Source organism: Triplophysa rosa, linkage group LG11, assembly GCF_024868665.1.
Source record: "Triplophysa rosa linkage group LG11, Trosa_1v2, whole genome shotgun sequence".
Classification (NCBI taxonomy): Eukaryota; Metazoa; Chordata; class Actinopteri; order Cypriniformes; family Nemacheilidae; genus Triplophysa; species Triplophysa rosa.
The window spans coordinates 14,309,983-14,330,262 of record NC_079900.1 but is presented as its reverse complement, the minus strand read 5'-3'; the positions used below and the strand labels follow the sequence as shown (position 1 = coordinate 14,330,262).

Sequence of the window (20,280 nt, the reverse complement as noted above, 5' to 3'; positions counted from 1 at the left end):
TGCCTTTCAAATATATAAATTATCAAGTTTTATTGTAGGATAGATATTAATTGCTATAAAAATAGAGATGAATATATGTATAAATATATGCATTTTTATATAAATTTAATAATCTCATGTTGGTGAGCAGTAATGCTTAACTTTTCTAGAGTTATGAGACAAAGCAAATTTGTCAATTTCTTGACTATTTAAAATAAGACTGTTGTTTTTGAAGCACGTTTACGTTACCTGAGGCTGCTATGTTTAACATGTTTTTTTGAGACCTTCAGTAAAGACACAATTGCAGAGGCAGGCGAACTGTATGATTCACACCACTGTGAGCTTTTAACTGAGTAAACACTCAACGCATAGTGCTAGCCTACACAGAAATCTGGCCTCCCTGGCAAACCCACACAATTTAAAATGCCCTGCCTTATACAGAGATAGAGCACTGGAAATAACACGATGGGGCTGATGCATGCCGGGTATACAGCCTCTGTAATTTGGGAATGATCAATGAGGCTTCTCAAGCCGTGGCAGCAGCGTTGTGGGAAATAGATTAGCTATCAGCGCATGAGAAGAGGCAGACTCACCTGTGGGCTGCAGATCCCTTGAGGAGACACACAACACTCAGAGTCAATGGTACTTGAGAACTGAATGGCAGTATACTTGTGTGCATTCTAATGTGCTATTATAAAGAGTTTTGTAGACGATTTGTTTGGTTGTGTTCTGTTCTGTGCTCTGTGTGTGTTGAAAGTAGGATTTGTTGAAGGGATTGTGTGGGTGCGCTGCGCTCATTTTTGTGCCCGTGTGTAGGAAGAGGTAGATGATGCTTGTTGCCTAGCAACTCCATTACATCTCTACATAAGAGCTGCTCTTTCTAAAATATTGCCATACTCTTTCGTAGTACAATGTTGAAACCCCGATGACACCCACCACCTTTTCTTTGTACCTCACGGCAGGAACATAAAAGGAGATAGCGGATTTGAGATGTGCACGTTGTAAAATATATGCATTAGAGGTTGTGTTTGGGTTACAGGAAGGAAGGTGAGATCCTGGAATAACCCCAGAGGAAGAACGCCAGATGGTCTCTTCTGTTTTACCTGGAAGGGAAATGGCTCTGTAGGAAGTTCAGGAAGCAGGAAAAAGGGAGGTCAAAATGGATCAAACGCTGCATACTGCCACACAGCAGTCAAGCTGTGCTATACCACGGAGGAGCACAGCGCTGTTTACATGCTCATGTGCATTGTGCAATCATACACGTCCTCGATCTGAGAGGAATTGTTTGGCTTTTTGTTTAGACCAGAACAGATAAGATAATTTTGGGAGGCTGATGATGACAGCGGTTACAGAGGATGTTGCAGGGTTATGTGCAGAGGAATTAAAATGTATCAAAACAAAACTCCCTTAACTGCTGTGATAACACAATGACAAAGTCAGACTGGTCGGGACAAGCATAAAGTTTTAAAAATGTTATTATAAAATTGCTCATAAGAAGGACAAATCACAGATGAGATCTCTTTAATATCTCATTGATTTCTCCAAGACATCAATGAGATTAAATGGAAACTTTGGCTCAATTCACCTGTGTCTCAGACACAATTCTCACAACTGTCTTCATTAGAGCTTCAGAAGATATCTTGAAAATGTCACAAAACTGAGCTCAGATTTGCCAACTCAAAGTCAATGTTATTAAACATTTCAATATGAAGTCAAACATTTCTTATCAATTTTACACAAAATCTAGATTTTTTCACGTATACAATCTTCAGTAGGGCCCGAGCACCTTTAATGTATAATGCTAACTGTTCACTGTTCCTAAAGCAACCAGGTGGTGGTGGCAACGGATGGCGGTGGCACGTGTGCAAGGGCCCGATCATTGCTGCTTTAGTTCATTTTGCAATTCCATACTCTTAAATTGGCAATGAATTAAGACCTAAATTTTAACCCGAGCTTTTGTTATATAAGAGGGAATCGTATTCAAGCTGTCATGGCTCTGCTTCATTTAGTCATGTTTTTCTTGGTCCTGTAGCAGAGTCATGACAAAGCCTTTGGTTATGTGTGGAGAGAAACATATTATTGTCCTTTTGACAATAATATACGTTCTCTCCAGTGTCTCGTCTCTGTTCCCGCCATCTCGTTTCCTTGTTATCCTTCCCTGAGTGTTTAATTACCCACACCTGCCCCGTGTCGTTATCCCTCGTTTGTCTCTCCCTATTTATACCCTCATGTTTCTTTGTCTTGTGCTGTTGGATTGTACTCTGTTCATTGCGTTCTGTATGTCCTGTAATTCTGCGTGTATTATTCCTCGAGTTTCCTGCCTTGTCTTGCCCGTGTTTGTGAGTTTAAGTTTTGGATTTTTTAGTTCTTGTTCTGCCCCATTGTGGGAAGTTTTTGTTTCATGTTTAGATCTTAGTTCTGTTTCTGTTTTTCCCCCATCGAGGGTGTTTTGTTTTGTGTTTTTGTATAATAAAGTATTTTTGTTAACCCCTTACCCACCGCCTGCCTGCATCTGGGTTCTCTGCACCCCACTCGTGACACAAGCGAACATCCTGTAAGTGTCAGAACTGAAAACGCCCTTGTTACTGAAATTACAGCTGTTATTGACACCAGTCTCCGCGAACGCCAGGTCCTGGAATGCACCTATGGCGTCATTGATAGGTTGAACACCGCTTCCACAGAAAAATATCAACACCTACTTCTCTAGACCCGCCCACTGGTTCGCGCGTGACAGTACTGAAGTAACACAAGTTGCGCAGAACCAGATAGAGCGAGCAAGCAATAAACATGCCGTTAAAGATCGCGAAATATTGTGGAGTCAGTGCCTGGTTGTGGAAGAACACAGTCGCTGCATATAACCTTCCTTCGGATTCCGACATTAAAAATAAACTTCAACCACGCATTACTAAAGAGGTTCCAGCTCTAATATATAAAACATCACCGTGGATTCCTTTTTGAACAAGTCACAGGTTGACGATGGATTTGCGGAGAGACTAAAATTAAAAAGCAGTGCTGTGCCGTCAATATTGGATCCGATAGGAATGGCGCAGCAATCTTATGTACAACATATTTGTACTATGCGTCACTATTGCTTTGTTAGAGATCGCTTGATATGCCCTGAGCACTATTCGCACGGGATTAGTATTACCTGGGGACCTCTAGTCATTTGTAATACTTGCAGAGGTTGTCTGTGATCTTAATCCCGTGCGAATCGGCCATGTCTGTCATTTGTAAAATAAAAATTCCCCCACAATTGATCTACCATATTTTGACGAACACCGAGGTCCTGTGATAATATTGTGTGATTTGGCGGGCTCATATATCATTTTTCAAGGTTTTATCCACCGTTTGCAAATAATGGAGGCTGTTTTGAAGTGTTTTGGTATTATTTCGGGTGCTGGGTCATATCCATAAGTTACCGGCAGTCTCCCGTTTGTTTATTTATCATGGAAACTCTCGTAACATTTGAGACCCGCGATCGCTGTGATCTTATGTCCGGTTCGCGATCACGGGGCTCAAATGCTGACAGGTACGGATATCATTAAACACCATACAACTATAGGCTATACAAACTATACGCAAAGCCTTGCCATCACATCCGGGAAATAAGTCAGTAAATTTGAGTAAAATCACAGGCTTCATTTATCCCGTGTGAATGCGCCACATGAAATACAGATGTGGGGAGGTAATTTATAAATCACACGAGGTCCCCGTGTGATCTACGCAACGTGAAAAAAGACAACATAAGTCCTAATATTCAGTAATTATGTTCCAACTAGAGGCAACAAATGTCGTGTTTATAAGGGGATTTATTGTCTTTGTTGAGTCGCGACGAGACACGGCGTAACACTGGTTGATCACTAACGGCCAATCTTTATAACGTCGTATATAAAAGGTAAAACAGTTAGCTATAGTTTTTAACTATTTAACATAATATTTTTAAAAAAACCTTACCAATCCTTTACATCCTGCTCAAGTCGCGCTGGCAAAGTTGATGTATCGGCTTGATCATATTCATTTTCCGGATCAGATTCGGACTCGAATTGATAAGGAAAGTACCGATGACATTTTATCACCTGTCAGTACAATTGCTTGGGAACATGATGTTCCGAATATGGTAAGAGGCATTTCATTTCCGTCACATGCCTGCAGTATTCGACCAATCACTATGCACTTGTTAACTGGCCAATCATAGCACACCTCACTTTTTAAAAAAATCTGTGCGTTTCAGAGAGGTGGGGCAAAGAGGAGATACAAACATGCACGGTGTGTTGAAAATACACATTGCATTGCATCTAAAACAAACAATAATATTCGTTTTAGCCGTGTCATTTGACCCCTTTAAAAATAGAAATATGGGATGATGGGGTAAATTATTGATATTCAAATATATAGGCTAAATAGCCTATCAATATTTTAACCATACTTTGTTAATAAGCTTTTTGTGGTGACATGTACACCAAAACCGCATCCTACATTATAAATCCTAAAACCCATTTTAAGTTTAAGGCTTAATTGCAGCGAATGCAATTCTGGTAAAAGCATGTACGCACGGAGTGTGTATGTTTGAAGTGTTCTGTGAGTGGGTAACAGTGATGCTGGATAGAGCAGCTGGGTGGGAAGCCGTCGGTAAACAGCCCAGCCATCCACTAGCCAAGAGAAGAGGCAAAGCAAAGGAACAGGGCCAAGCTTTGACTAATCACTTTCCATCCGTTCTGCCAGCGCCATGGAGACTCAAACGTTACTATTAGCCACCTGCTAGCCCCGGCGGCACCATACCTTGATATGAGGATTGGTTTCGCCCCAGTTTTGTGTGAAATAGGTATTAAGGGTGATCACAATCGGGCCAGTCCATGAGCGTGGAATGGGAACTGTTCCCGTGGTACTCTGACACTTGGAGCCGGTCTGGCCCCGGCCTAGAGCCTGTGCTTCCTCTGCTTGTTTCTGATTCGTTTTATCTTCTGTCAGTGTTTGGCTGCTTGGATGTTTTATGTTCATTTTGTACCACTGTGTATAAAAATGTGTCATGTAGCTCATGCAGCGACCAAAAATGACTTTATTAGAATGCATGTGTGCGCTATGTAGTGTGAAAGCACAGAGTTCAGCAGTCCTTCAGACCCCAGCAGCAGGGAGTGAAGGGGTCTCATTGTGTTCATTCTGGGAAAGCCCCAAAGTAGCCGTTTGTAAAGGTGTGGACTTTTCCTGTTGCTAATATAACAGGGAGCTTGTCACTGGGGAGTGAGATTTGATTTGAATTTGATTCTCGTCCTCTATACATGGGTGAATCGAAGGTTTGGAAGTGAAATGGGATATGAAAGAGTGTTATTGCTAAGTTTAGGTTTAATCATTGTTGGCTCTCCCCGCAAGCCATTTTCCTCAGCTCTGCTGAACGCCACAGACACCAATCAATACCTGTGAGCCAATAAAAATCCAGCTTTGTAATCTGCCTCTTTGGCTTTTTAGTGTCTTTCTTCACTAAAAGATTTTGGAGTGCTTATTAGTGTTTGTTTTGTTTGAGGTTACATCTCTTTCATAGCAATCAATGGCTGGCAGAACTTTAACTTCTAAGTTTGATATATGATATATGAGAAGGGAGTCTGAGGTATTTTGAAAAAAGTTATCATGAACAAGATGAACTTCGATATCTTGGATGAAATTCTTCCAGGAACAAATGATCTAAGAATGCTATTCGCAAATTTTGTGGTTCTGTACTGTAAATATTTTCAACAATTTGTCACCTTGGAATAAAAATGTTCTATCTGACATTATTGTCAGAGATGAGTCATTCACATATTCCTATTCTTTAACAACTTATTTACATTATGTAATGTTTTTTCTTTACGTTGTGTATATTTTGGGACTTCACGCTCAAAATAGCCAGGTTCAAGCTCAACATTCCAAATATCTCAAAATCTCAAAACTGCTGGACCACAAAAGCAGTCTTAAGTAGCATGCGAACATTTGTAGTAATATTTGTAGTAATAGCCAAAAATACATTATATAGGTCAAAATTATAGATTTTTGTTTCATTAAGATATTTTGTAAATGTCCTACCGTAAATATATCACAACTTTATTTTTGTGAGTGGATGCAGCAAAATTGCTAACAAAAATGGCGGGAAACATGCCTACAAACTTCTCTCGCTGCTGCCCGTTATTTGAGAATTACTCACTGATGTTTGGTAACCTTAGATCAATGGAAAGCTTATTTATTCCGCTTTCAGATGACGTAAAAAATTCGAAAAATTAACCCTTAAGATTGGTTTTGTTGTCCAGGGTCACATTTGTTTTTATATTTATTTCTCCTAAGTTGTCATCTGAGACAGTGTTGTTGACGAAGTGTAAAGGAAGCTGGATTTTCCAGATTCATGTTGGTATGTATCATACGGGAGATGTTCATGATTAAAATCTTCGTAAAAGACCTGACAATCAAACACTGCACATTTTTCTGACCATATTTATGCCCCATGGTGCTCCATGTTACCTAGTCGAATTCCTTTACATTTCAATGAAACCTTCTGATTCATTTTTCTTTAGTATAATGTCTCATTTGTCTAGGATAAATCCGTAAACTACCAAATGATATACAGTACAGTGTGTGAAATGTTGTATCATGATTTATTATAATGCTATGATAAAAATGTAATTTCATGTAGTCGGTGTGGCCAGATAGCATCTTGCTAGCATTTTTTTAAAATATAGAAAATAAATAAAAATAGTCTCAGAAAGCTGACTTGCATATACATTACATTAATACATGAGACCCACCTGAAAGTATGTTTACGGAAAAGTTTTTCCTTTGTGTTTTTGAAAAGTTTCAAGTACACAGGACAGCCTTATCAAAACGATCTGCATTTATATGGATCTGGGAAAACAAGTAGAAACGCTGTATTATGCATGCCAGTCCAGTGGATGGCGCTGAAACATACGTGCCTGCGCACATACGCATACCCTTTTTAAGCTAAAAGCACTTTTAATACACTTTGTCAGCGTGTATGTGCGTTTATAGTTTGTGTATATAAATACTATGTCTCCGCTGGTTGTAGTGGTGCAGTAAACATACTTTTTGCTGGAGAAATGATAATCAGTATGTCGCGCAGCACAACCAAGCAGCATGGAAGCCGCCATTATTGTTTGGGGAATACTCGCACATGCCTACAGACTGAACGCGTAATATGCATGAGTATGACGTAGGGCTGGGCGATATGGCAAAAAAGTAAATTCGATAGTTTTTTTCTATATTGATCGATAACGATATTTATTTCGATATATATTTAATTAAAAAACTGTATTTAAAATAATCTATTTTAAATACAGTTTATTAACAAAAGTTAACCTTTAACCAGTTAAAATTAAATTAAATGAATGCACTGTTGCAACACAGAGGATATTAGGCCATAAACAACATGTACCAGTTCATTCAGTCTCATTTTGACACAATTGACTCGTTAAGTAAAGGGAGTGTTCATTCAGTACATTCAACCAATGAAAGGGCTCCGTTACTGTGTACATTCGAACGCTATTGGCTCAGCACCTGCGCACATACATAACGCTGCAATAATGTCTTGCTTGAGTAGTGGGATTCATTCAATGCTTCAGTGAACCTTAAAGACATCTCACATAAACTGTAGTACATTTCTTTAATCATGCAAGCATCTTACATACAAGGTTCAATATTTTAATGTGCACACAAACTCACTTCATTACATCTCTAATCTGTACAGGGCAGCGCTGGTTTGCTTCATAAGCACCAGCTCATGTTAGCAGATATTGTTAACGATGGATATAAAAATGTTTGTGCTTGAGTTTCGAAGTAACTCGCTTGCAATTGCGCCTCAAGTTTGTTTTGTTTAACCGGTGATTGCGGAAAAAAACAAGACACTTGATAAACCGCGTGATGACAACTCGAGGTTAGTTTCACCTTTGTTTCCGCTTCCAGTAATGTTTTCCTCCTCATGTTGAGTTTTCTTTGCCAAGTGCAGTATGAAATGGACTTTGTACTTTGACGCGCATGATAAAAGCTGCACGCTGACTGACTGTTGTTGCGTTTATTTCTGCCTTCTGTTAGACTGTAAGATTAATCCATATCGAGTCAAAATGCCAATAGCTTATCATCGTTTTTGAAATACATTCTATCGTGATTCGATATGATATTGTTTATCGGCACAGCCCTAGTATGACGTCATCGTTTTTGGAAAACGCTGCCTTCAGAGTTTACACGATAAACGATAATGCCGTCGTTTCAAAAAAACTTGCACTTTCAGACCCGTTTTCAACAGTTTGCGTTTTCAGTCCCCCAAAATGCCGTTGTTGTGTAAAGGAACAGCCAAAATGGATAAAAAGTTTTCCGTTTTTAGTTGAAAACAGTCTCGTGTAAACATCTTGGTTACGGATGTAACCTCAGTTCCCTGATGGAGGGAACGAGACGTTGTGTCGAGCCGACAGATGGGGTTTGACTTGAGAACCTATCATCTTCTGATTATTTAGAAAAGGCCAATGAAAATTGGCGAATGAATTTTGCATGCCGGGCTCCGCCCCGGATATCCGGTGTAAAAGGAAGACAGCGTGCTGCATTCATTCACCTCTTGGTCTGAGGAGCCTGAGAGCATCCCCCGACCACTGCGGTGGGCGGCCAGTGTTGTGGCAAGAAGGACACAACGTCTCGTTCCCTCCATCAGGGAACTAGGTTACATCTGTAACCAAGATGTTCCCTTTCTGTCGGTCTCTCGACGTTGTGTCGAGCCGACAAATGGGGTTCCTATGGAAAACGCCACAGCGCTGTGCCGCGTCACAATCTCTGGCGGAGCGACGTTGACTGGCCTAGGCGAGTCAGACGAGCGCTAGCACGAAATTGTAACCGTCCAGTGGAGAGGTAGGGGGTCCCAGAGCTTTTTAGGAAAAGGTGGGAGCCCGTGCCACCGGCCGTCATGGGCGGAGGCCTTGATTCTCTAACAGCGAGAAGCCGCCCGGCACCGTAAGGGCCACTGGGTAAGCATTAATCCCCCGTAGAGACTTTCCAGCCACTGGGTCGTGATGTGCGGCTATTGCGGCAACATACACTTTCTGTGTGGAGGGGGAGAGGTTCCTCTCAAGTCTCTCATGTAGGAAGGACAGCACGTGCCTGATCGAGCATCTCTGTGGGTCTTCTCCGCGAGAAGAACACCAGGACGAGAAGAGGAATCGGCTCTGCTGTTTTTCCTGCCTGGCGATTACGCAGCTCAACACACTGTCTCACTGAGAGTGCTGAGGGCTGGTGTTTATACTCAACGTTGTGCTTTGCCATGGCGCAACGTCGAGTTGCCGTCCACCGTCGTGCCGAGGGTGGGAGCGGCTGTGATAACCCAGAGAGAGAGGAAACTCTTTTTGTGAGTAAGTGGGCGCTAGCCCCCCGGAGGGGGCCAGCAGGTGGTGAGTCGGGGCAGGAACCGTCCCTCTCCGATCCCCCAGCGATGGAATGGCTGGGGTCGGACCGGATGGTAGCCTCGATCTCCCTGGGGTCCCCCCGTCAGGGCCGCTTCTGCTTCCGCGACGGCTGCTGACGGGGTGGCGGTTTCCCCCTCGACGTCCTTTTCCGGGAGGCAGCCTGGGTAGGGGGCGCCGGAGCCGGTGTTGAAGGGGGCCGGGGCTGCCTGGGAGCAGACGAGGGATCTCAAAGGCCTGAAGGCGGCCAAGTCGTGGCGGGCAGGATGTGTTTTATCGCCTCCGTCTGCTTCTTCACCACCGAGAACTGCTGGGAGAAGTCCTCAACGGTATCACCAAACAGCCCACCCTGCGAGATGGGAGCGTCAAGAAAGCGAACCTTCTCGGCGTCCCTCATCTGCGCAAGGTTTAGCCAGAGGTGTCTCTCCTGGACCACCATGGTAAACATCGCCCGACCCAGCGCCTGCGCCGTCACCTTAGTCGCCCGTAGAGCGAGATCGGTGGCGGTGCGGAGTTCCTGCATTACCACTGAGTCGGTCTTACCCTCGTGGAGCTCCTTCAACGCCTTGGCCTGGTGTACCTGCAGGATGGCCATAGCATGGATGGAGGAGGCAGCTTGGCCCGCAGCAGTGTAAGCCTTCGACCAAAGACCACGGACCTCTGAAGACCAAAAGGTGAATGAATGCAGCGCGCCATCTTCCTTTTATACCCGGATATCCGGGGCGGAGCCCGGCATGCAAAATGCATTCGCCAATTTTCATTGGCCTTTTCTAAATAATCAGAAGATGATAGGTTCTCAAGTCAAACCCCATCTGTCGGCTCGACACAACGTTGAGAGACCGACAGAAAGGGAACGAGTCACATCTGAGAGACCTTGTTTACAAACCCTCAGATTAATTGTACAATTTAAAATGAAATGAGTCTCCTTCCACACATTGTCGTTATGTCACTGTTTAGCAGCTGTGTGTGAATATAATTTTATATTTCTTGTGGTTAAATCAAGCATTCTTGGTGTCACTGTCCTGTACCGTTATCATTTAAAACTATCCCTGCGCTACAGTACAGCCACAGTCTTTTGGTGAAACACAAGATTGTGAACTTCTGTAATACTGTACTAGATTAAATGAGTAGACTTAATCAGTTATATTAGAACAATACTTAATTTCATTTTTCAGGAAAGCTTGAGGCCTGTGTTTCAGACATTTTAATATCTCATTCAGATTAAGAGGCCACAGCTGCTGGTCTATAAAATGCTTTCTACTCCTAACACTTATTCTTACTGTGGCCTCATCTGGAATCCAGATCTCTCAAAACTTTGAACCTGTTCAGAACAAATCAGAACAACTGCATGTCTTTCTACGAAGGGATATGGGCCATAGATGAAGCCCTGTTTCTCGTTTTCTCAAGGACCACTCACCGTGTGTTTTCTGTACTGTACACCATGAATGCTACTTCTTCTCTGCTTTGTACAGACTGAGAGATGAGTCACAGAGAAACCTTCATTCTCCACTCGTAACATTCTTCTGTCTGGAAGAACGCATATGCAGAATCAATCATGACTGGGCAACATTCAGTGTTATTCCCTAGGTGCTGTCTCCAGTCCTAGTCGACTCTTTGATTTTTCTATTAGGGCATCTGTCTCTTTTGTCCGTTCCAATATTTTAGTGCTGTGCAACAAGGGAGAGCTTGTCACTGTCCTTTAGGAGGAGATGGCTCAGATGTGTTAGATTTGTAAGGCAGTCAATCTTTCTAGTACATTATGTGCTTGCTTGTGTTGGAAACTTTCTTCATTTCGCTCAAGTCATTTCAGGTGTACGAGTATTGTTGTCATTTGTGTGAGGAATGTGTGCAACCTGATAACAAAACCAAATCAGTCAAAAGTGACTAGCTAGCTAGATGAATTCACCTGTTCAGATGGTTTTAAAGGGATTTCTGACTGGTAATATAACAAAACATGTCAGACCATTAACACTGTTTTTTTTTTTTGTCAGCGGGACAGGCTTCACAGCTGTTGTTTACCTCACATAGACAATAATAGTACATGCTGGGATTCTAGCCTAGCCCTGTTTGTCTTGCTCCATTAAGAGCTCTCATTAATTTTACAGAAAGGCAAAATTCCACTACTTGTCTCCAGTGCAAACATCTCCAGGCTCATGTTTATACCTTTAAATGTTTTCTTACAACGAAGCTACACAGTTCTGTGTCGGCTGCGAGTCAGTGTGATGTAAATTTAGTTTTCACTGTGAGGGCCAGATTTCACTGACCCATATTTCCCCTCAGGGCCCATTGGGTTAACTGTAGGCACTATAAAAAGATCAAAAGGAATATCTGTGTGAAGCAATCCTGAGAGACATTGAGGCAGAGCTTCGTTCTAAACTATTGTTTTGTTATTACTAATTACTGCAAAATGAATACGTGTGTAAAATTGAAGAGTGATTTTTATTCTAACATTAGTACTCAGCTTGTATAATGTACCCATTTCTTATTCAAGGAATAGTTCAATGAAAAAACTAACTAACTTATGACTAACTTGCTCCAGTTTGACACTCAATCTGAGTTATATTTACTTTTACTTTTAAATTTTATTTTACACGTAACCCACCAATGGAGATATTGTGCATATTCTGCCCTTGCACCTTTTTGGTACCATACTTTTACTATAAATATCATTGTTAAAAGGATAGTTCACCCATAAATGACAATTCTGTCATCATTTACTCACCCTCTTGTCATGTCAAAATGGGTAGGACTTTCTTTCTTACGGAGAACACAACAGAATTTATTTTTAAGAAAGTTGGTAACCGAACAGTGCGTTTTCTTTTTAAAATGTGTTTACTGTTATGACAGTTCTAATGTAACTTTCTTCTAGCGTGTTGACAATGTTGAGATCCCATTACAGGCCAAAAAGATTATACACAGATCATCCAAAGGAGACCGAACACAAAGGAGGCGGTTTACTATAGATAGCAATGCACCTCTGTAACCTTTGTGTCTTGAAATAGACCAGCCACTTGATTCCCCATAAACCCAGACAGCCATGGCTGCAGACTGTTTTATGTAACATCACTTCTCACTATGCTCTGTTTGGACATATCAGGCCTGGCCCGAGAGGTAAAAAACAAGTTAAAAATATGATCGAAAAAGACACACAGATGTTCTGTGTCATACTGAGCATCAGATGTCAAAAACAGCCCCAGAGTCTGACTTATGTAGTTGACTGTGAGCAGCTTCGCTCCAGATGGAGTATGGACCTCATGTGATGTTCAGATCTGCTTCCAAATTACTGCTCGTATTATGGACCAAATAGAAGCCCCTTTACCAGGTGTGAAAGGTTTTATCACCTACAGAGTTAAATCTGTAAGATCTCAGGCATGATATGTTTTGATGAAAGAAGTCTGTGCTGGCCCTGTCCTTTCAACCTGGTTAACCATTGGTTGACGAGCCATGCTTGTAATCACCATGTTTATCCAGTTAGAACAGCATACCAGCTAACTAACCAGCATATAGTAGTCTGGATCAGATGTGATATTTTGTACGAAGTACTTTAGCTCAAGTATAAAGTATAAATATTAAGTATAAACCGTATAGTCTCCTTTATGGCGGTGCAGTTCTGGTCTCTGCTATGAGAGATGTTGGACAGAGGGGCCCTGGGGAACAGTCACTTCATGCTTCCTCATATCTGCTTACAGTTTTGAGGAATAGTACAGTTTACCTTCCTATGGACAGTTTTGTATAAATCAAACAAAAACATTTAGCCCTAAATGTGCGGCTGACACTAAAAAGTATCTGTTATTGTGTTCTCTCCCACTTTCCTACCAGCAATGATTATATTGTTTTGGCACAGGGATGAGAGGAATGACTATCCTCTTGTTTCTTCTCTCTAATTAGACATCGGGACTATAAAGATATACTGTAACCACATTTACATAAAGGCACAACCAAAGTAATCACACTGTAACTCAGTAAACAGCACCCATTCATTGGCTGTTGCGATAACTGAAAGTCAACACTTGTGGTGGATTCTATCTCTAGTAAATACATTCTCAAATAGCCATTAGAACTTGTTTCCCATTAGGAGAGGAACACTCGTTTAAAATGTCATGTTTTTAGCTAAAAACGGGCTTGTTTTGAATACTATTGCAACTCGAACTGTTAGTTGCTAGGCAACCATACATTCCATCCATCCCAAAATTCCACATAATGCAATTAGCCATGCAATTAGTTCTTCATGCATGCTAACTTGAGTGAGTTTTCTCTGTAGGGCTAAAACGTTTAGCTGTTTAATGCGAGGAAGAGCACAACAACAGGCCAGTGCATAAAGCAAGCTGACAGGATTCTTAACAAATAGTCTTCATAGCGACAGTCCTAAAATAGAGAATTTTCCATTGCAAATAAGAGCCTTAGACCAGATGTACTGCTCAATATCTCAAAACAACTCCTTTATGGATATGTTGATCATTTATGATACATGTTGCTGCAATAACTGTATATACAGTAAAACCACAGTTTCATGTGAAATTGTTTATCTTATCTTAACTACTCTTTATTCTCTCTTCTTCTTTCTTCAGAGTTGCTGGGCTCTGCCAAAAAGGTGAACGTCAACTTCCAGGACACTGATGGGTGAGTGGGACATATAAGGACTTTGGAACCATGCTGCAGACATTCGTAAACATGATCAGGGTTTCTGTCTGGCTGCCAAATATCCTCGGCTTCTGAGCTTATGCGCACTTGTTGGTTAATAACTTTTTGCAGTGGAGTCTCTTTTCCAGTTTATAGCTTTAGTTGTTCTCTTTATTTCAAAATAGAATTGTATCTTTATTGATGATGAAGTCAAACTACATTATGACAGTATACCATACATATGTGCACTCCTCAATAAGGTTGTGCAGGCAGAAAGCATTGTTTTTGGAAAAGCGGTCTTTTATTTGTGCTAGCTTTATAGAGAGATGAATGAACCACTTGTTGGTCCAGCCTAGACTTTTTTATTGATACTGTGATAGTGATAGCATAAAGCCTGGAGCACAAATAAGCTATTAGTCTTAGTCATGCTCTTAAAGTTTTACCTGAGTACAGCAAAACAGATGAGAAGAAGATGATGTTGTTGTGGGGTCTTTGTTTGGATATAAAGCAGACTCTGTGGTTTGTGGCTTGGCACAGAGCAGTAAGCCACCTGGATTGTAGCTGCACAGTTTCGGACATTTCTAGTGCTGCTCGGCCTTTTATTTCCATTAACACAGCTGAATAAAACAATGGTATGAAAAAAAGGGATGCTGCAAGGTTAACAATGTTGAGAGGGGTTATAGTGACATGGTCAGAATACAAGATCTAGCGTCCAAAACAGGTGGATACAAAACAACAATTTCTTCACGTTGAAAGATTTTTAATTGAGTTTTAAGGAGACCAATCAGATTTAAAAAATAAGGCCACAGGAAATTGTCAACTAAATGTACTGTTGCAACTGGACATTTCATTTTAAGAAGAGATCTCTTTCAACAGTTTTCGCACCCAGCAAGCTCCGCAGATTTTGCACCTCACACACAAATACACACACATGAGGTGGGTGTGTGCATGCATGAGCGGACAGCAACAAACACTCACTAACACTTTCACACACAAGCAAACAGGCAATGACGCACTCTCACACATATGCAATCGGGCACAAATAGACAAACAAAATCTAACAAACCTAACCAAAGTGGCAGCAAGAGAGTCTTAAAGGGATAGTTCACCCAAAAATGAAAATTCTGTCATCACCCTCAAGTTGTTTAAAACCTGTATAAATGTCTTAGTTCTGCTGAACACAAAGGAAGATATTTGGAAGAATGTTGGCAATTTTCAGTTTTAGGACATCATCCACTACCATAGTAGAAAAAAATTATAGTTTTTTTTGTTCTGTTGAACCCAATATGAGATATTTTGAAGAATTTAGGTAAACAAACTGTTTTGGGGCACCTTTGAATACCATTTAATTTTTCCTACTGTGGTAGTCAATGATGTTCCAGCACTGAAAATTGCTAACATTCTTCCATATATCTTTCTCCGTGTTCATCAGAACAAAGTAATTCATAGACGTATGCGATTACAAGAAGGTGAATAAATGAAGACAGAATTTTCATTTTTGGGTGAACTATCCCTGTAACCCCCTTCACAACAACACGCCCACTATTCATACTATTTTAGATGCCCAAAATACAGCCCGTCCCATCCTGCTCTTGTCCCATAGATTTACAGATCAAAGCCTTTTATTTTATTGTCTGCCAAGCTGTAAAAACCACCAGAATAATTCATAAAATCTCTTCTGTTGATCACTGTCACCGAAAAATGCAGGCATTCATCATCACAGCTCTGCTTCATGGGTTTTAAGGAAATGAAGGCTGTAACTTTAAACCGCCAGATACCTCAGCCTGGATCCTCACGCGTGCCGTGTATTTACACATGCAGTTGCGCTCGGCCTGCGCTCTCGTTTAAATCGGCAAGATAAATGACTCGCACATTAATCCCTTCTCCGTAGACTATTGCTTTATACACCAAGATAAAATTATGCCGTCTGCGCTGAGCGTAGAATATAGATGTAGAGAAAATGAGGTTGCTGGCTGATTCCTCTTCTCTCGGAGTAAACTGCCAATTTGGATGGCTTGCGGTGCCAAACACCCCAGAAATAACAGGCAGATGTCAACAGCTCTATGCTCTGCACCCTCCTCTCAAGTCTTTCATTGCCCGCATCACGTCCTGTGTGTAATCGAGATGCCCCATGAAGATCATGTTAAGAACTGCGCATGAATCGGCTATAGTGTTCTAAATTGGAGTTACTGTATGCGATGCCAGGGATGTGGGTTCTGATCTGACAGAAAAAACAGAGCAATGTTTTGATAGCATCACAGTGCTTTTACATTTTTCGAAAAAAGCAGGATACAAATGCTTTACATTTAGTTGTCTAGCCACATTAGGCTGGGAATGGGATGTGATAAAGTATTTTATTATTTAATATCTAGAACAGCAGCATGAATCTGTGAATCATTTCGGGTGTATGATGCTCATTGGAAGATTCCCGGCCCTTTGGCTGAACGTTCCTTTAGGCGTTTATAGGACCAATAAAAACAAAGCAGCTCTGGACAGGGCGCACACTGAGGCCTGATTTAAAGGCTTGTTGTGACAATGTATCAGACAGATTTGTGAAGGCAGTACATCTCAGTGCCACAGGCACTCCGTGTGAAGGTCACGGACGCTGATAGTGTCACACTCTCATTGAGGCCCAGCAAAGCCCAAGCGAAATAGGAGGTTTTCAGGGGATTCAGAGATAAGCTGTATCTGAACTGAGCTAGAAGAACATTGCAACATGACTGCCATCTGCTGCCTATATTCTCCAAGATAATCACAACTGGTCATCTCTCCTGGTTTATCACACGTGTGTTTTATCACAGATTGTCTTGCCACACTCCGGAAGAGCTTTTAATTGTGGATGGATCAAACTAAGCTGCACTTTCAGCTGTTAACAAAGGCTGTCTACTATGGCTGTGAGTTCTCCCAAAAATGAAAATTCTGTCATCATTTACTCACCCTCGTGTCATTTTAAACCTGTATGACTTTATTCTGCCGAACAAAAAAAAGATATTTTGAAGAAAGTTGGTAACCAAAAAGCGCTGGACCCCATTCACTTCTATTGTATGGACACAAAACCAATGCAAGGGAATGGGGGCCAGTTAACAACAATTTTCCAAATATCTTCTTTTATGTTCTGCAGAAGAAAGTCATACAGGTTTGAAATGACAAAGGGTGAGTAAATGATGACAGAATTTTTATTTTTGGGTGAGCTAGCTCTTTAACATAAAGGTACATAAAAAAAGCGGTTTTAATTTTAATTCTCTATAGTTCACCAAAACAGCATCACTTACTCATCATTTGATTTTGGTTTGTTCCTCACAAAAATTTTTAACTTTGGAAACTTAAAAAACAGCGAGTCTGAAGTCTTTTGGTTAACTTTACTTTTAACCACCAGCCTTTCTTGCATAGAAACCAGAATCTCATTTTGTGTTTAGTGGAAAAAATACAGTGCTGAATATTGAGATGGGGTTTATAAATGGTGTCCAAATTGTATTTTTTTAACTATTGCTTTAAACCAAAAGCTGTTGTTTAGGAGATATTGTTGATAAAATATGTAATGCTGAGAATCCGTGAATGCATTTTAGGATCAAAGTACAGAATCTCTTTTATAAACCCTCTGCTATTTGCTGAGGTCTTGAAAACTGGATGGCAGGATTAATGATGCAATTAATTTATTGGATTCATCATCACACTCGGTGAGCATTAATAAAGTCCTAATTGTTCTGTCTAAACCAAATCTGTAAATTATGACTTTTCATTTCCTAAACTGCAATTCTGCAGTTTCTGACTTGCAATTTGTCATTTGACTTTTAATATACTAAGTATTCTGCTTATTGCTGCCAGTAAATATAACAGAATCAATTCTGCTTGCTTTGAAAACATAAAACTGATTCAGAATGTCACTTTTTGACTGTAAACAAATAAAATGAATGAATAAAAAATAAGTATCATTTCTCATAAAATGACTCTATATATTACGTTACGTTGTCATTTATCATAACCTACAGGTAAAAGTGTATTCTGAAATCATGTTGTGCAGGGTTGTCATTTGCAAATTATGTCATCCCAAAGTAATGCCCATCTTGGTGCCATGCTCATTAATAGAGATGGCACACATCTTAACATCTTGTGCTAATAAATCTTATGTGTTTTCATAAGAGGCTTAATGTTTTTTCTAATCTGACATCCACCCTTAACTGGGAGCAGTGGAGGAGCAGTTTGGAGGTTTGGATTTATGAGAAAGGGGGTGTGCTGCCTCCAACCTTTAATAAAAGGATATGAAATCTTCAGAAAGTGAGAAAGAGAAACTGTGAGATATTATAGTGATTTTTTTTCGGAAACGGATATTACCACTGTAGGATTGTATTGCTTGATGAAATTTTGTTTGAGATGAATGTGGAGAGTCAGCAAAGGGGTAGTATGTCTGGATTTGTACGCATGACAAAATAGTCAGAAGTCAAGTGTGTAAGATTGATGAACATGTAGTTTATTCCATTCTCATATACACAAACCTTTCAAATTTGCAGTAAACTTAAATAAAGGACGGCAGTGATTATAGTATAAAACAATTTGACTAAAACATGGTTTAAATTTATTTTACATGGCTGCCAAACGCCAAAGTTGACGTGTGGATTGTGTGCATTACTGTGCATGTGACATTTGTATGAGGGTGAAGGCATGTTTAGTAATTCTACATAGTTATGAGTTTCCTGATACATGTGATTAATCCAGTAAAGTGTTATTCAATTGTGATCCTTGAGGAACGCAGTTGTTATCAGACTCCCGTCACTGTCCTTTTCGAAACCTTGGATGTCCAAATTCACAGTTTTCAGGAAATGGAAAAAACACTGTACTTTGTAAACGATTACATACTGTGTTGTCAAAGTTGACATGCGCTTTTTAATACTTTTTATTGGTTAGATATTTGCAAAGCCCAGTGACAAACACAATGGGTGACTAATCATAATGATTTATGGCAAAAAATAAAAATCTGAAAGTTTCAGAAAGATAACAGCAATGTTTCTTACTGTGGAATTAAATAATGATTTTGAATTTTCATCAAATCTTAAAGGGGTGGTGCCACAGTGTTTCATGACTTATTTACAATGTTAAATGTGCTGGCTTCTCATGCTTGACATGGTCAACTTGTCAAAAAACGATTTGGACATATGAAGTAGTATTTTTCGAACATAAAATTCCCTTACATAACTTTTCTTAGTCCCTTATTGGACAATTCTAGCAGGAGAAGGAGCATGCGCACACGTCAACCAGCTAGAGCAAGAGAGGGAGAGAGAGCACTGCGTTCGTGAAATTCAGCTGTGTTTGTTCGTTCACTGCATTTGGGTGAGGAATGTTATATAAACGTTGGATATAACGCTGGATTTGCAGATCGTTTGAAACTGATAGATGGAGCGTTCCCAGCGCTAAAAGATGCTGGTCGAGTCATATATCTGTGTTTTGTTGGCAATCGGCGTGTACGTGCATAAGGTACACAATGTGAATTTACAGTGAATCAACAGTTATTGCAGGGATAATGTATTGTGTGCTCATGCTATAATCCTCCCCCCCACGCATTCAGGGCTCGCCTGTTTTCAGAAATAATCATACAGCTGTATCTGTCTTTTATAAATGTGATCAAACTAAAGACTCTTCGAAGATACAAAGTATGCAATACTACTCTATAAGTACTCAAGATTAATATTATATTGGCAGAAACTGCGTTTGACATCCGCTTTAAACAAACTACGTATAATTTATGTTGAAATGTTTGTAAATATGTAATTCAACCATGTTAGCTCCCAGGTGCATCCATTGAAGACTCAAGATAATTTTTTAAACATTCACAAATCACGCTGGGATCAGGTTTCTCAAAAACATGCTATCATTAAACAGAAAACATAAATCCGTGTTCATTTTTCTATTCAACTTTTACCGCAAATTTTAAAGGGGTCATATGACACGGCTAAAACGAATATTATTGTTTGTTTTAGATGTAATGCAATGTGTATACTAGTGCTGGGCGGTATGACCAAAAATGTATATAACGGCGTTTTCCAGATTTATAACGGTTTCCCGGTACATGGCGGTAATTTTTTAACCACTTTTTTTTACTGATTGAGAGAGGAAATAGTGCTGTTGATTGACTTAAAATGCCCTTTTATACTGTCATGGTGACAGTATCCCCTATAATAACTGCAATGTTTAGACTTCTTTAACAACTGAATAGCGAGGTGCGCGCTCCCATTGCGACGGGAAAGAAATATGTAACGTTACCGCTCAT

The 20,280-nt window shown here is 40.4% G+C and overlaps 1 protein-coding gene across 17 annotated transcripts in view; it reads left to right on the top strand.

Moving 5' to 3' along the window:
• caskin1 (CASK interacting protein 1) overlaps positions 1-20,280 on the top strand; it is an 82,731-nt gene that overhangs the window by 28,062 nt on the left and 34,389 nt on the right. For all 17 annotated transcript variants that reach the window (XM_057345060.1, XM_057345078.1, XM_057345062.1 and 14 more), the window contains one exon: positions 13,967-14,018. In XM_057345060.1, coding sequence (XP_057201043.1) covers positions 13,967-14,018 — 52 coding nt within the window. The remainder of the gene's footprint in view (positions 1-13,966; positions 14,019-20,280) is intronic.